Source organism: Onychostruthus taczanowskii, unplaced genomic scaffold (genome assembly GCF_017590055.1).
Source record: "Onychostruthus taczanowskii isolate IOZ18803 unplaced genomic scaffold, ASM1759005v1 scaffold162, whole genome shotgun sequence".
NCBI lineage: Eukaryota > Metazoa > Chordata > Aves > Passeriformes > Passeridae > Onychostruthus > Onychostruthus taczanowskii.
In genome coordinates, this window is record NW_024498818.1 from 702,923 (window position 1) to 719,987 (window position 17,065).

Genomic DNA, 17,065 nt, shown 5'->3' on the forward strand with positions numbered 1-17,065 from the left:
TCTGTTAAATAGCCTAAGAATTACAAATTGTATGCCTGTTTTGAGAAAAAGTACAGGTTGAACAAGCAGACATAGTATAAATAAAATATTTATATAAAAATAGTCTCTTACAAAATATACTCTCTTATCCTATGGTTGATTTTTCCAAAAGATGGAATTTTGTCTGGATTTTCTTATTTTTAGACATATTCCAAACAGGATTTTATTAATGTTTCTTGCTTTAATCGGAAAAAAAAAAAGAAAAAACAACAAATGCAAAACTGGTAAAGATTTGTAACCCCTACCACTCCACTTTTGTTCCAGACAACTAGCAGCAAACAGGAGGAAACAAAGAAACAAAAACCCCAAAATACAGTGTGTTTGTGTATATACATATATATAAAGATGCCAGCTTTTGTCCTAAACATCCAGTACTGTCGAACATATCCTGCAAGTCCAATTAATAGAAATATTCTAGTCAAGAATAATATGTACAGCTCCAGTGTTTCCTTGCTGATCCTACAAAATTATTCCACAAAGAAAGCCAGTTATCTACTTTAATTGCAGAATAGTTCCAGAAAGGTTGGTAAAGTTCTTCTTTTAATTAAATAAATTAATATTAGTTTTATCTGAATAAATTGTTAAATATTGTTATTATTATGCCCAAGTGTCCCAAATCCCTGTGCTAAAATCTGCAGCTCACACACACACGAGAAAGGCAGATAAAGCAGTGTCTACAGAACCCTTCCACAGTTCTTCTTGCTGCAGCAAGTGCTGTGAAGAGGAAAGATGGGCAAGACCAGTAGAAGCTTTTCATGAGTGTGGAAGCCTAAATCTGTGTTATCCACACGCTCCCACGGGCAATTTATGGGGAGGCTCTGTCCATCCCATCCTGTGCAAAGCCCTTTTGTAGGGATTTCTCCCCTACCCCTCCCTGCTCCTCGTACGCAGAGGTGTTTGACCATCCCTTTCCCAAACCAAGAGTTCATTGCCACACCCAGAGATTCCTCCCTGGCCGGTGTCTCTCCGCAAGGCAGCCAGTGCTCCTTCCTCCCAAGGGGCAGGCTCACTGAGATGATCCTTTTCTCTCTCTTTCATGTCTCTGGTGATCCGGGGAGGGGTTTGCTTGTTTTTGTTTCTTGGCTGACTTTATAAGAGTCTGAAATGTGTATCCACATCAGCAACAAACACGAGGAGAGAAGAGAGGGCTCCGTTTGTGAGCATCTCTTCAGGGAGAGCAGCTCTTCCCGCAGTTCCGCTCAGCTACGTCGACTGCATGTGCAAATGTATCCAGGCCGGGGAGCGGCCAGGGCAGGCGCTCACTTACAGGTGTACACCTCTGTCCTCTCGCTGCACGTGTTGCATTTCACGTAGCAGCACCAGTGGAACTTGCAGTTGCACTGCCACACCCTGGAGTACTGGTGGGTGTTGTAGCCGCGGCCGCAGCACATCAGGTCGCAGCCGTTGGACTGCTGCGCCGTCTTGTTGCACATCCTGCCCTGCGTGCCCACGCTGCCCGTCACCGGGTCCTCCTCGCAGTAGTTGGGGGATTTCTCGATGTACACCAAGTCTGTGTCCATGGGTTTGCGGTAGGAAAGGGGCTTCTTGATCTTGAGGAAGGTGGGGCGCTTGTTGCGGCTGGCCCTGACGGGCTCCACCTGCACGGCCTCATTGTACTTGTCCTTGAGGATGTAGCCCAGCTCCCGGAACTTGGGCAGCGTTGTCCAGCAGGTTTTAGTGGTGCAGGACCCCGAGACCCCGTGGCACTTGCACTCTAACTTCATGTTTTCCTCCAGGATCTGTGGTTAGAAGAACAAAGAAGGATGCATTAATAACAGGGCTGTTAGATGGACTCAGGGATGGGTTGGTTCTGCACTGGGAGCTGCCACCACACGCAGGTCATGCTGCTGTCCCATGCAGCAAATGCTCATCACTTTGACCCAGTTCTGCCTGCAGAGCTGATTCCCCTTCTGCACTGTGAGTTCAGCAGGGAGGACAACTCTGCCTGACTGCACAGCTGAGGGACCAAAGCTGGGATGGGCCCCTCCTCAGACACAGCTTTTCTTCAACAGGATTGCCCAGTGCCCGACATTTTCCTTTTGAAGTTAACAAGCCTCATCTTCCCTTCTGCCTTCACATCCCCTGAAACTCTGTCCCTGTATCTTCTCCTGCTGCTTACCAGCCCAGTCATTGCCAAATAAAACTGGAGTCCAGCTTAGTCCCTGCTCTGAGTCCTGGGCCCTGCAGCTGACCCCAAGCAGCAGTGACGTTGGGATAACACAAGCAAACACACCTAATTCCAGCAATTAATTTCCCTCTTCTTTTACTTGAAAGAGGCCACAATAATTTTGATGATGAAACTCCGCCTAACCTGGCAGAGCCCAGCAGTGGAAAGCCCAGCCAGAGGGATTATCAGGGCTCAGGGAGTGGTCACATCATTTTTCCCCTGAGAAACCCAGCTGATGCATGCAGCTCCAAAACTGGTCAGTGATATGGAAATTGGAATTAACCCTTTGTTACGGCCTCTCCCTTCAGTTTGGGGTGTTGGAAACAGCAGACACTGTCACTGGCCATTTCCAGCAGAAAGCAGCAGCCTGCACTGAAGGAGCAAGTCCATCTCCTAGGCTGGACATGTGTGGGGACCTCAAGCCTAAACCCTCCATGTGAGTTGGGGGTGGCAAGGACAGAGCACTGACCTAGAGGAAGATGTCCCTGCCCACGGAACGAGGGTCAGAATTAGATGATCTTTAAGATCTCTTTCCATGCAAATCATTCCGTGGTTCATGATTTTTTGATTCTATGAAATGGCTTTGTTTTTATTTTAGTCTATGAGCAGATTGTCAGCACATGTGGTCTGAAGACAGGATCACAACTCCCAAAAACACAGGTCCAAGCCTTTGACACAAGTGAACTCAGCACATGCTAGGTCACATTTTGTGCTACTGGTTTTAAATCAGCTTCTCATGCAAACTATCTAATGACTGCCCTAAAACTCAGATGTGAGAAAATTCCATATTCTGATCTACATCTTAACTTCTGCTCAAGCTTTGGCTTTATCTTGTTATCTTGAGTTTCCCTCTCAGCCACTGCATACTTCTTTTATTGCTCACTCATTCATAAGGCAGGACACTTGGAAGATAGATGAGGAGATGGAAAAGGAGTTATAGCACAGAAACCGGAAAAATAACATAAATTCCTTTAGTCTCATTTGTACCTTTTTAAAAGCTCTCTTTTTGGAAATTGAAACTAGCCAGGGATGCATTTCTCAGCCCTAATTCAATCACTGCTCTTGCAGAATGGGCTGGCCTTACATCCTGGTACGATGTTCAAACTTGCAACAAAATATTTCCAATCTGCCAGGGGGATCCGCCAAATTGGCTTGGAACATTAACACAAAACACATCATGTGCCATCTATCCAGGCAGGGTTTTTGCCCTGAAGTGCAGTTAAGTAGCCTAAATTGCCTTTTGGTTTATTTCATTACCATCCCATTTAGAGCCAGCAGTCTCTGAGGGATGGGGGATCCTTGGGAAGGGATGGGGTATCCTCAGGAAGGGATGGGGGCTCCTTGGGAAGGGATGGGGGCTCCTCGGGAAGGGATGGGGGCTCCTTGGGGCAGCCCCCTGTCCTGGGCCAGGCTCCTGCCCAGCCACAGTGCCCCAGGACAGCCAGGCCCTGCTCTGCAGCTCTCAGCCAAGCCTGGCCACGGGCACTCAGGGTTAAAAGGGCTGCTTTTGCCTGGACAGAAAGCAACACCAGCTGAGCTCCAGTGCCAGGGGTCCTTCCTAGAGGTCCAAAAACACCTGGAAGGGGATGGGAAGGAACAGAGGGATGAGAAAGTTCTGCTTTATTGTTCTCTCTCCCATTTATTGTTTCAGTATTTTCCTAAGGTTTACTGGCTGCCTCTCCCTTTTTCTCTGCTTTTGTCAGAGGTGCCAGAGGTTCCAAACTCTGTGCTGGAATCTCTCTGGCACATCTGCCTCATTTGTGTCCCCTGCCCTCTGCAGCTGAGCTGTCCTCTCCAGACCTGCCTCCTCTAACCCAGCCTCTCCTCCTGTGCCTCATAACCCCTTTTGTTGCCTCTGTTCTTGCACACAAATCCATCCTCCTCTCTGGGCCTTCAGGGCTGTGTCCTGCAAATTCAGCAAGGCCGAATTGGCTCCCCAGCCTGTAGAAATGAGGCTACATGGAACTTGAACTGTCTGGCCTCAGCAAAAGCAAACCCAGCAGTGGTGATTTGATGGTTCTGTTGTACTCTCATAGCAGGTGCTTGCACTATTTGTTTTACATTAAAATATATGGATGGTGGCATTTTAATACTATTACGTTATTCCAATACCCTCTGCTGAATCAGTGCCAGTGATATGAGATTCTTTGGGTAGGGACACAGACCACAGTCTTTCCTTGGTTTCTGTGAGCCAAAAGCAGCGCCCTTCCCTTAAAAACTTGGTCTGTGTTAAAACCAGAAAGCATTCTTCACCTTGTATTTCAGGATTTTTTTCTTTGAAGGAATTATCCAGCAGCTCATACTTTTTACATCAGATTTAAACTTTAGGTGCATTACAGACTGACTTTTCCTAAAATGTAACAGCCTGGAGGGCACAAAATGTCAATCCCAGATCCCATGTTTCTCACCAAATGACCACATCCAGCACCACCCGCTATGGGAAGTAAATCTGTATGCACCAGTGGGTGCTCTGATCTGGATTAAATGCAGACAAAGAGCTGGAGTTCTTTTAGCTTTGTCCACTTTTTCTTTGAGCTCCTAGAGCAAACTGTCAGTACTTGTTTCTCCCTCTGTCTCCCTCTGTCATTTACCTCTGGGAAATAGTTTGTGTGGGGAGAGCTGGGCTGGCTCTCCCTGCTGATGTTATCTCTAGATGCAGCATCTTTGGGCACTGCTATTGGGAGCACAAAGTGTTTGCTCTCCCCCTTTAGCTTTCCAGGGAACGTGTGGAGTTGGCCATGGGAGGGTGGCAGCAGCAGCCCAGGAGCTGCAGAGGCTGTTCCAGCTCCATGGCCCTGGAGCCTGGCTGGGGCTGTTCCAGCCCCATGGTCCTGGAGCCTGGCTGGGGCTGTTTCAGTTTCATGGTCCTGGAGCCTGGCTGGGGCTGTTTCAGTTTCATGGTCCTGGAGCCTGGCTGGGGCTGTTCCAGCTCCGTGGCCCTGGAGCCTGGCTGGGGAAGGCTCAGCCAGGGCTCCTGGCTGTCCCACCCTGCTGGGGGGCACATGGAGAGCTGGTTTGTGCCTGGCATGCTCAGACACAGCACTCACACCCTCACAGGGCTTTTCTCAGCCCGGAGTCTGTCCCGAGTCTCTCAGTGGTGTGTCCTGGGCTCCTAGCACCAAAGCAGCTGAGTTGCCCAAGGACCCCACACAGGGGGTCAGGGACAGCCCAGCCTCAGCTCAGCCAGAGCTCTGCAGCTCTTGATGCCAAAGCTGTGCTGAAGGACCTGCATCTCAAACCTGGAGACCATCCCACATCCAGATCATCCCCCCTCCAGCAGGATTCCCATGGGAATGGGATCAATGCAGGGCCAGGCACGCTGCAGTGCTGCAGCCAGCCCCAGGCTGCTTCTGCAGCCCAGGTAATTAGTGAGACACTGACTCCTGCCCACCAAGGCCATGGTCTTGCCTAATTTTTTCTGACATCAGATCACCTGGGTCAGGAATTCCTGTCTCCTGCAAATGTCTGCACACACACACCTTCACTAAAGGTTAAGGAAAGTGTAAGTATTGGCAAAATTAGTGAGATTTTCACTCCAGAGAAGAACATGGCAGGGCTTGGAGAAAGGCCACAACATTTCTGTGGGCTGGGGAGGGCCATGGGGAGGTGCCCCTTTCAGCTGGTGGAAGGTGAGGATTGATGATTTATATTATTACAGAGGCAATTGTAGCTCCTTAAATAAGACAAAGCACCTCAAACTTTGGGAATAATGTTGAGATACATTTGTTTTGCTATTGGAAAGATTCATTGAATAAAAAGAATGTTTTAAGCTAATAAAATGAAAACATGTCATATTTAGTCTTTCAACAAAATAACGTGAGAACCAAATCATGTAGAGTGGGACCAAGAATTGGAAAGGGCACTGAGTGGATGTGTAGCACTGACTCGACAGACAGCAAAAGGACTATGTCTCTTAAAGTTATTAAGAAATGTCTCTGCCACTTGTTTTATCCAAGTGTGAGATTAATCTCAAAAGGATGCTACTGTTGAAGTAACTTGCAGGACTGTTCTAGCACCAAAGATCTGAAATCTGAGGGCAGTACAAGTAATATCTGGTGCTTTTTTGATTGGAAAAAAAAAAGAACAAGAGAGACTGCAAAAAAAGAAACCCTGCTGTCAGAAACAAATCCTATGGAATATTTAAGAAATGTGAGAAACTGCATAAAAGCCACTCAAATGCAAGTTTAAAATTAGCAAAGGCGAACTTAAACAGAAAAGATGGAAAATATTCCCATCAGTGGATGGTCACTAATTATATACACAGAGCTGCTGTCAGCTGTCTTCTGTAGGAGCACATTTTGCACTATCTCCTCTGGCAAACTGACTGGGATGAGCTTGGAAAGGATTGTGTCCCACAGAGTGACTCATTCCAAATAGGCTTTGATACCTCATTTGAACATCTTATGAAGATCTTATTAAGCACAGCCAAAAGATGTTTTTTCTCATGTTTTTGATAAGTAAATCTGTGCAAAAGAATATCTGAAGTCAGTATCAAACAACTTTGCTCCTGAACACCATGAGCTGTGACTATCCCAGAAATCCTGCTACCCCAGGCAGGCTGAACCCTTTTTCTCATGACAAGAATTTTTGTGTTTTAAATAAAAAATGAGTGGGGAATCACCACAGCATGTGACCTACATCAATCAAACCACCTTTTCACTTTCATTGAAATAGGTGTCAGGAAAATTGGGCAACCTGCTGCTCTGAGGGCTGGTTATGCAGGGAGCCAGGAGCATTCTGATAAATGACACCCTGCTGCAAACACCACAGCTGGGTGGGATTTCCCAACACCACCATCTACCTTCACTAAGGGATATCCTGTTTTAAAGAGCACAAAAACTTTTTCCAGATTTGAAGTCATGAGACCCTGAAAAATGAAGGCTTCAGACATTTTATACTCTCATAAGTTCAATCTTTTTTTGTCCTATTTCTGACCTTTCTCTATGCCACCCAAAGCAGGAGATTCCTTTCATTTCTTGTGTGCCCTTTATAGGGTTCTATATTTATTTTTGTACTTTCTGCCTGAAATCTTAGTTGCCCTTTACTTCATCTTTATAAAAAATTGATCATATGCTGGAATTATTTTTGAAATGCAGCTTCTGTTTCCCCAGTATGTCAAAGAAGTAAAAAACAAGTATTAGTTAGACTTTCTGCATGGTCACAGTGCTCACACAGTCCTGCCAGCACGTGCAAACAGAATGAGATGTGATCTTCTCTCTCTGGGCAAGTTGTGTTGTTTAAATCACAGAGCTGGTGTCCTTCAGTCACTGCCTAACACTGTGCAGAATAGCAAATGAATGAGAGCAGGACCAGTAAAAGCTGAGAGGAATGCAGCAAAAAATATTTTCTCCTGCATATTTTTCTTATACTTCTGATAACCTTCGTGACTTGCTGTAGACTAAATCAATTTATCACCACTTCTGGGTCCAGAAAATAAATTTCACAGAATGCTTTTATAGTTGTTATTTTTGAAGAATAGCTGAACTTGGAACACAAAGGTGAGATTTAATGAGATGGATTTTCACAGAACCTAATTAATGCTCTTCTCAAACAGAAGGCCTGGCCCTTGCCTTTTTCAAGCTGTAGGAGCTGCTCTGTGAAATAAAACAAGGTGTCACAATTCTTCAGGGGCACAGACACATTTAGGGGGAAAGGCCCTCCCACATCATCCAGTCCAAGCTGTGCCTGTTCCTCACCTTGTCCTCAGTCCAGAGCCCTGAGTGCCACATCCAGGGTGTCCTTGGACACCTCCAGGGATGGGGACTCCAAACCTCCCTGTTTAACAATGCCTTCCAGGAAGAAGTTCTTCCTGAGAATTCAGATTCTTCCTCAACTTCCTGGCATTGAGGGGTCCGTCTAGGAGAGCACCTTATCTGCTCTTGGTTATCACTTCTGCCCAAGCCCTCTTGGTTTCACAAAAGTAACTGTGCAAGGGATCCTATGCATGTGCCTCGGGCTCTGAGCTTGCCCAGCCCTCAGGAGTTTGCTCTCCAAGCCTGATCAGATGAGTCAAATGAGGATCTGAAGTCTGAGTTTGCCTCCATCAGGGTTCTGCCTGCAGAGGTAGAGGCCATGATGTGGCAGCCCCTGATGCTGACAGCTCAGCATCTGTAGGGGTTTGACAGGAGTGACACCCCCAAAATCCCCTGTGCCCCTGGGGTCAGACCCTCCTGCCTCATGTGTCCCCAGGTCCTCTCTCCTCTCCTCTCCTCTCCTCTCCTCTCCTCTCCCTGGGACCCCTCTCCTTCTCAGCTCTCTCCCGAGCACATCCCAGCTCTCCCCAGACAGAAAGGATCTGCACTCTCATCTCTCTTTGGTCATCAAAATGCAAATCAAAGCCATGAATGCCTGAGCTGGAGCCTCAGGTTGGGTTTCCCGTGCTTTGAAGGGACGTGGCTGGGACAAAGTTCCTGATTTCTGGGTTTTCTGTAGTGCATTCAGTGCAAAACCTCCTCACCCACCCTTTCACAGGAAATGCTATTAGAAAACTATAAATTTCAAATACAAATTTCCAAATTAATGCCCAGGTAGGTTTTAGATCAGGACAGAGACTGAGAGCAGCATTTACCCAGTATCTGTTGGAAGTAGCTGGGAAATGGGGGGGTCCTTGTGTAGCACTTTGTGCTTTCTTAGTTGCTGATGACAAAGGCTCCCTATTTGAAAGGTGGCCTGGCAGTTTATTGAGGGCTCGCTGCTGTTCTGGCTCCTGGGTACAGCTGCCTGAAGCACCACTTGCCTTTTGGTCTCGAGGGGTTTTCTATTTAAAAGAAAGGCAAATACTTTAACAGAAAAAAAATTGAAATAATTTGAAAATATAACTCTCAATGGGTTTGATAAACTGCTTGTTTTTGAAAAGTAACTCTTGTGAGAAACATTATCACCTAGATTAGACTGGATCAATGCAGTGCCAAGTGAGTGTCACCATGTAGGAAGTTTGAAGATCTGTCATAAAAAGGAACTTGGAAAAAATAGTCCTGAAAAAAATCTGGTTTCTTTTACTGTGCTTTCACTTGTTATTATTGGAATATAACTGAATTGTATTAAAGACATTCAACATGTGATTTTATATTCTGTAATTGAATGAAAATGGGATTTCCTAGCCCCTTACTGAAATGGGATTGTGAGATTAAGGGAAAATTTATCTAGGATCATTACTTGCTGCTGTCCAAGCAAAACTGACACTGTGGACATGATGGATTTTAGCTTGTGAAATACTGAACAGTCTTGTTGTCTGGCCTACCTGAGCAATTTGTAGGATGAAGCTGACATAGGCTGGGAATGGGGGTGGTGGCACAGAATTACAGATAGAGTTGTTGGTTATGTTATCTAGCCTTCCCTTCCTATCACTACATAAGTTTTCCACAGTACATATCTTCCTTTCCAAAAAGATACCGGATAGAAGGTTCATGCCAGAAGTGAATAAAAGATGATGATAGAGGAGTTTTGAAATAAAGAAACAGCATGGTGCTCACTGACACTGAGACACTAAGTTTAGAAAGAAAACGAGGCAGCAATTTTTCTGCCTTTTGACATGCTACCCACATAGCATTTCTTCTTAGGTCATATCTACCTTCCTTACATTTTGGTTACCAATTGAAAATCACCCTAAAATGCTGATACTTCCAATCAGGATTCTCTAAAATAGTGAACTGTGTGGTATTTTGCTATGTATTAAAAATGCTATGGACGTCCATTGCTAAAAACACGATTTTCCTTAATCCCTGCTTCACCCTACAAGCTCATCCCTACAGCCAATGCCTGGACCAGAACAGTGAAGTCAATGAAGTCCAAGATGAGCCGTGTCTGCTGACCCTGACCCTTCAAAGTCAAAGCAATATTGCCAGCGTCCTCCGTCCAGAACGTCTGCTCTAAGTTTTGATCTTGGGACAGTGATCTTCACCCCTTCTCTGGGCCTCTGAACTAAGATGGCACTAAGAAGGTAACTGTGCTTGTACTTTATGTTTTAGCATTATATTTCTGAAGAAATGGGAAACACCCCCAGGTAAGAGGAAATGAATTTAATTATGCTCCTCACTTTGGGTACACAATGAGTTAAACTCTTGGGGTTATTCAGACAAGGATGTCACTGCTGCCCCTTGCTTTGGGCTTTGTCATGGAGCCTGAGTCATCCTGCACACAAAAACGATGCAGGGAAAACAAGAAATGACACAACTGGAATTTGTCCTCATCACAGTGTATTCACAGGGAGAGGAATGACCCAGGCCTGACTCATTCCCACTGAAATTCACCTTCTGTGGGACCTTCCCCAGTGGAGGGGAAGCTCTCCAGTGAAGTGGTGCTGGCAGTAAAGATTGTGTATAAAGAACTAGGAGCCACCAGGTAGAGCATTTTGACAAATGCTGAAGTTGTCGAGAGAAAGGTTTCAAAAGAGTGATGGAAACCAAGAGAGCAGCCTGGCTGGTTCCAGACAAGTAATCAGGAAACACCTCTTGTGCTAAACTAACAAAGCCAGGTACTGGCAGGAGCATGAGCTGCAGAATATTATCACTTCATATTGCTTCCGAACATTTCCAACCAATAGCCACACACAGTTAATTATAGGTTCATTTGGTTGCATACCAAACTGTGAGAGTTAACCCTTAGGGTACCCAGCAGATGATACTGCAAAGGATATTATTCATCATGCTGAAAAATGTCTATAAATTTTAGTTCTCCAAGACAGTAGTTTTAGTTGAAAAGGATGTTTTTTTTTCCTTTCTATCAGCTTTTTTAGGTAATGTCAAAGTAATTCTCCATCAATTTTGCAGTACTGCCTTTATGAAAACACAAAGTTTCTTAGCTCAACTCCTCCATTGACTCCTTTGGTCTAGAATACAACATGAGCTATGCTTGTGTTTGATACAGAGAGGCATATTTAAACTTCATTCCTAACTCTGTTCACAGTTTGTGGCACTGGAGAGGCACCCATGGCCTGCTTTGCCTGCCTGCCATTCACTGACCTGGGAAGAGTCCCTGAGCTGCCCCACAGCCGCTGCCATTCCCTTCCCACGCACAGCCCCACTGCTCTCTGGGGACAACACCACCTGGGCTGTGGCAGAGGCTCCAAACCCACTGCCACGCGTGGATGTACCCTGGGTGGGATCTCACCAGACTGGGACATCAAGCCACAGCTGCTCAGTGAAGTGAGAGCCATTCCTGTCAGTTTAAAAGAAATGTCTCATTATTCCTCCAGATAATCTCCATGCAATTAGTTATTGGAAAGCAGAAGCTGGATCACAATGACAGAGTGTATATTGTGAACAGACTTCCATACATTTTGTGTTTACAATTCAAAATACTCATGTTACCATAAAGTAACATGATTTTGGTGTTAATTGTAGTATTACAAAGATGACTTTCTAATTAAGTTTAATCCATAAGTTCTTTCCCCCTCCTGCTGCAGGTGGGACAATAGGTCCACAGTTCCACGTTTTCAAATAGCTCCCACTTATCAGAGATAAGATCCTACCAGCAGAGCCTCTCTCTGCAGCCCCACAGCTGCCAAGAGCCGCACGCCCAGACCCAGCCCAAGAATTTTAACAGGGATCTTCTGGCCTGTTCTCAATGAAAATTTTCTCCTATGCAGAAGAAAGTGGAATTTTCTAGATTTATGTGTAATGCTGAGTGCAGCCTAAGCACAGGGTGCCCACGGGAGCTGTGGCTGCCCCTGCATCCCTGGAAGTGTCCAAGGCCAGGCTGGGACTGAATGGGTTTAAGGTCCTTTCCAACCCCAACCATCATGAGATTCAATAGTTGAAGCTTTTTTCTTACAAAGCAATCACATGCTAAGGGAATTCACTTTTGAGGTGTGCTGTGTGGTTGGATGGGGTTCTCCTGAGCCAGTTCACCCTCACTACACAGTGCTGCTGCTTTTTCTGAACTGATCTACCTGCTCACCACTTATACACGAGTTCAGCAGCAGCAGCAGCCTACAATGGCCTCTTTATAAGCCATGCACAAGTGAGTCTCCACCTTGACATGGATGTTTTTAACAAAGGGTTAACCAGTTGCTCCAGGTCTCCAGTTCAGAAGACCACAGAATGCCTGTAACAGAGCTAAACACCAGCCCCACCAGTACATGAACCATCAGCTAAAGAAACCATGCATGTCTGTAGTGCACCTCTAGTATTTTAATCTGATCTGAATTTTATAAATCTCTCATTAAGGGGTACCTTAATATAAAGCAGAAGTCTGTTGGACCAAATTAAACAAATATCTTAATGCTAAGGTATTCCTTAGCATAGTTATTAAAATCTACAGTTTTCTAGAAAATATTTTAGGTCTGACTACACCTTTCAGTCTAAATTTGCACTAAGTATATCAAGGCAGACTTCTCAGGCTGATTCCCTGGGAAAGCAAAGCCTAAGCACTCACTTGGTGTCTGGCTTCCTTCTGCCTTCTCATTTCCCACTGGAAATTTCAAAGTAAATTCAACTAAATATGACAAAGTGTAGATATATTGAAGAAACTTTTGTGAAGTCTTAATCCATGTTTTTTGGACACATTCTCTTGACTCCTTGTTGCAATTCTTTACAGGCTACTGCGCCCTCTCAATGGTTAATTGTTCTACGCCTGCAGGATTTATCCACCCAAACATAACAGTGTGTGCTGTGGCTCAGGGAACACCTCCTGGGGGAGCAGCTCTGTCACAGGCTGCGTGGCTGTCCCCTGACTGTGTGTGGGCTCATTTGTGGGACAGGATCTGGAATGCTGTAGGCAAGGCTGGTCCCTCAGTGCAGGCCACCAGCCCGCTCCCACGGGAGCCTGGCTGGAGCTCCAGGATGGAGCTGGCTCAGGTCTGGGTTACAGCCCATGCCATGACATTCCTGCTGCTTGGCCCAGGGACACCCTTTAGGTGCAGCTCCCTTTCAAGTACCAGAAGGCTTGGGCTGGTTTCAATAACCAGCACTAATTCAAATTCATCCTGGTGCCTTCTGACACTAACTGGGCATGAGAGCCAAGCATCCTCACTGCAGGTCCTTGAAACCTTTCTGTCCTTCCATAGCTCAGTTCTGTATCCTTCCAGTACCAACAGGCCTTGTCTGTGTCCTTGGACTAAATGGTTGTTCTTCATTCATTGATTTTTTTAAATTGTTTACTTCAAAATACCTGGAAATTCTTTCCGTTAAAGCAAAAGTCTATTCCATTTGCACAGCACATGCTGGCAATTATTTCTCTTGGTGAGTATTCATGAGCTCAGTTTTCTGCCAACACATGTTAATGGCAAGGTTTGAACCAAACCTTGGTTTAACTTTCAGTTTTACCAAAACCTCTGTTGAGTTACAGGCTTAGCTCAGGTAACTGAGTTCATGTTCCTGACTCATCACTGAGGCTCTTGGAAATGTTCCTGGAAATACTTTCAGCTCAGGCCTGGGCTGTGACTGCAGAGGATTCCAGTTTCCCACAGCATGGAGCAGAGATCCTGCCCCACATCCGAGTCTTGGGTTTAATTTGTCAGAGATTTAGTGAATGAGGTTGCAGAGTGGGAGATCTCCACCAGAATTTGGTGAACAATTCATGTGTAAACACAGCCTGTTTCTGCATTAAAAGTGGTCGCAGTGAACTGGCCTAACCATTGGTTTCTTGCTGACTTGGCCAATACCAATCTTCTTGGAGTTTTGCTAAAGCGTGGATATGGAAGACCCCAATAACAGACAAGGAGATCAGTCTTGGGTTTGGAAACCTGAATTTCCAGTGTGACAAATGCCAACTGGAAGAAACAGAACAGTTCTCAACCACTATTTCTGAATTTTTTTCAAAAACTTAGGCCAAAATTCAGGTATGAAGCACAAAAATCTTGGATTCTGATCTCAACAAAACATCAAGGAGCACAAGTTAATAAAAACATTACAAGACAGGACAGCCAAGCTCATAGGTCACAGTTAAGGTTAACAGGTGCTGGGTTTTTTTCTTGCAACTTTTCATAGATTTACAGAATGGCTGGAAGAGACCTTGAAGCCCATCTTGTTCCAGCTTCTCAGGTTGTATTTTTTTCTATGACCAGGGTAAGTTTTAAAACCCCCAAACACAGCAGGAATCTGCTGTGGGATAATTGTGCTCCGTGAAAGCTGCATATGCTTCAAATCGTTAATGTTTTGTTCTGCAACAGAAGAGACACCAAAGACTCTATCAAGGCTCCAAAGGTGCTGAAAATCCTGGGAAAAGTGAATAATCTACACAGCAACTATTTTTGTCTAGCTGATATTCCCCTCTGAGCACTGAATGACAAGCATGGTCCTATGGGAAGTATTGCTAATTGTCCAGAGAGAAAGGCCAGATTAAATCAGAAATTGTCCAGAAACCTGTGCCCCAGCCAGTGGCTTTGCTGAGCAAATTAATCACCAAAGCAAGCATCTGATTATTGCCATTATAAAAGGTGCCCGCTATTAAATTTGGAATTTGAGATCTCTGTTATTTATGAAGAGAGGCTGGTCCTCAGTCCCAGCCCTCTGTCAGCAGCATGACAGACTGTCAGCTCCAGTAATCACACACATGAAGTGCATGTTTTGCTCATAATGCCAGAATCCTCTAAAACTGCGACTGCAGGCGAGTGATAGCATTTATCATTCCCTAATCTCCAGTGTAAATCAGGAATTCAGTGTTCAACCACATGAGATATAGGAGGGAGCTGAAAGCCAAAATACAAGTAGAACCATGTATCACCATTTCTGATTAGCTGAAAGTGGAGGACAAGTGGAATGAAAATTCATTTTTGTGGATTACAGTTCTTGTGCAGTCCAATTCCCTCTCATAATTTAGACCAACATTAATGCTTCCTTTATCTTTACTCTGGGCTGTTGAGAAGATGCAGAGCTTGTCTGTCAGGCTCAGACTTGCTTTAAGACTATTACCTAAAAAGTAGGAAAGCCATAAATAGTGCTTTGATCCTTTCAAACACAACCAAAACGCTGTAAGGCTGCAAGGGATGTGTATTTCTTTTCACGCCTAGGAGGCTGCCCAGCAGAGCCTTGGGGTGGAGTTGGATGGGATTTTGGAAGCACTCAGCTGTACCCTGTGGTCCCACCAGCCTCAATGGGACCTTTCCCATTCAGTGAACTGGATTTACTCCAAACTCAGAGCTTGGCCTTTCTGGGAATCCTGCTGCCCCAGCCAACAAAGCTGCCAGGACAGACTTTGTGGCATTTAAGGCTCCTTTTCTAATTGCACTGAAGTACAGCTGGGGTGCCAGGCCCTCCAGTGCTTGGAGGAAAGGCAGGGACTGAGCACTGGGTGTACCTTGGGGTCCAGGTTGCAGGGTGGATACTCTTCTTTGCCTCCACAGCCACATCAGAGATTTGCCAGAAGATGCTTTTACAGATTCTGTCTGGTCACAGTGAGGCGCAAGCCCTGTGTGTAAACCTCCTCCTCAGCATTCTCTGTCTGCCTGGTTTTAATCTAGGCCAAATGTTGTAACAGGAGAGCTCCCAGGACACCCAACACAGGCATACCTGCTGCACCCAGCACCAGATTTCCTGGGTTTGTGTGTCGTTTTAGCAGTGGAGCCAATTTTTTACCTATTAATGCTACTGCTCTGTGAGTGGAAGTGCTGTGTGTTGTCCTGGCTGAGCGTGATTTGCAGGATGTTTTGGGCATGGCTGTCTCCAGCACAGTAGTGCCATGGCCAGGCTGTAGGTCCAGATCTGCCAACCTCCCGTGTCACAGCCCTGACAGTGAGGTCTGGCAGAATTGTCACTGCCGCTATCAACAAGGGCACCATTCAGCTGTGTTTGAAGAGCAACCCTAACATCGAGAAGAGGAGTTTCTGAAAAGGAAAATGAGGAACATTTCTGTGCCCAAGCCAGAAAAACCAAACCAAACCAAATAAAAAACCAAACCAAAACAAAAAATCCCACCACAAACAAAAACACATTGGAAAATGTGAAGTGCAATTGCAAAGGCACTGCTAAATCCTGAACTCCAGGAAACATGGCTGTGCTGCTGGTACTCCAATATCCCTTGATTGCTGGTGCCAGGATTGTCAGGGCAGCCTCTCCCAGTCCTGCTTGGCTTGATACCACTCTCTGAGACTCTCTGGAGTCTTCAGCAATTGTGAGCAGCTCCAGTCACTGGTGTGTGCCATGAGAGCTGTTCCTGCTGATGGAGGAGCAGCAGGGCAGGCGTGGCTCTCTCAGCCAGCTGGGCTGTGTGCAGGCACTGCTCAGGGACAGCTTACAGCAGCCACATCCCTGTGGAAGGAATCTCCTGGCTTCTCTGTGCCTCTGTGTCCCCCTGGCACCCAGCTGTGCCTGCCAAGCAGATCAGCATCCCTGGTCATCTTTTGGGAGCAGAGCTCCTACCAGGAGCTGCTGGAATGCTGGGGTCCCTCTGCAAGACTGGTCTTCCCCAGGCAGGGCCACTCCAGTGAGGCTGCAAGCCCACAAGCTGCACTCCCCTTTCACTGCATATTTTCGTGTGCTTTAAGATTTTGCTCAGGCAGAACTATTAAATCTCCAGAATTTCAGGCCTATATTCAGAAAAATAGAAATGTTATGTTGTTTGGCAACCTCTTTTATCAGCCATATCTCTTTCCTAACATGATGCTCACAGCTTTTTAAGTCATTCATCTGCAGGAGGTTGTGTTCTGCGCTGCTGGTGGTAGTCAGGTGAAAGGGTAGTTAAAGAAAAAGTCATTTTTGTAGAGGTAGAAATAGCTGTCCCCTCCAGAGAGAGTTGATTGCAGTGGTGATTGCACACCCCACAAGAAGAGGAACATGTTCAGGAAGTCTCATGGCAGCAATGTCCTCCTGAGGTCAGAGAAGCAGCAAGTAAAGAGTCCCACAAGTGTGGCTTTCCAGGACAGCTCAGGAGAAGCCCTGAGCTCCCTACTTTCCAAATGCCACTGTGTCACTTCAGCCTTGC

General features: G+C 45.8%; 1 protein-coding gene across 1 annotated transcript in view; it reads right to left on the reverse strand.

Moving 5' to 3' along the window:
• Window positions 1–1,185: 1,185 nt before the first annotated feature.
• Window positions 1,186–17,065, reverse strand: part of WNT7A (Wnt family member 7A) — a 32,434-nt gene continuing 16,554 nt past the window's right edge. Inside the window, exon 4 of the mRNA XM_041399508.1 lies at window positions 1,186–1,778. Within this exon, the coding sequence (XP_041255442.1) occupies window positions 1,299–1,778 (480 nt within the window). The 3' untranslated portion in view covers window positions 1,186–1,298. The remainder of the gene's footprint in view (window positions 1,779–17,065) is intronic.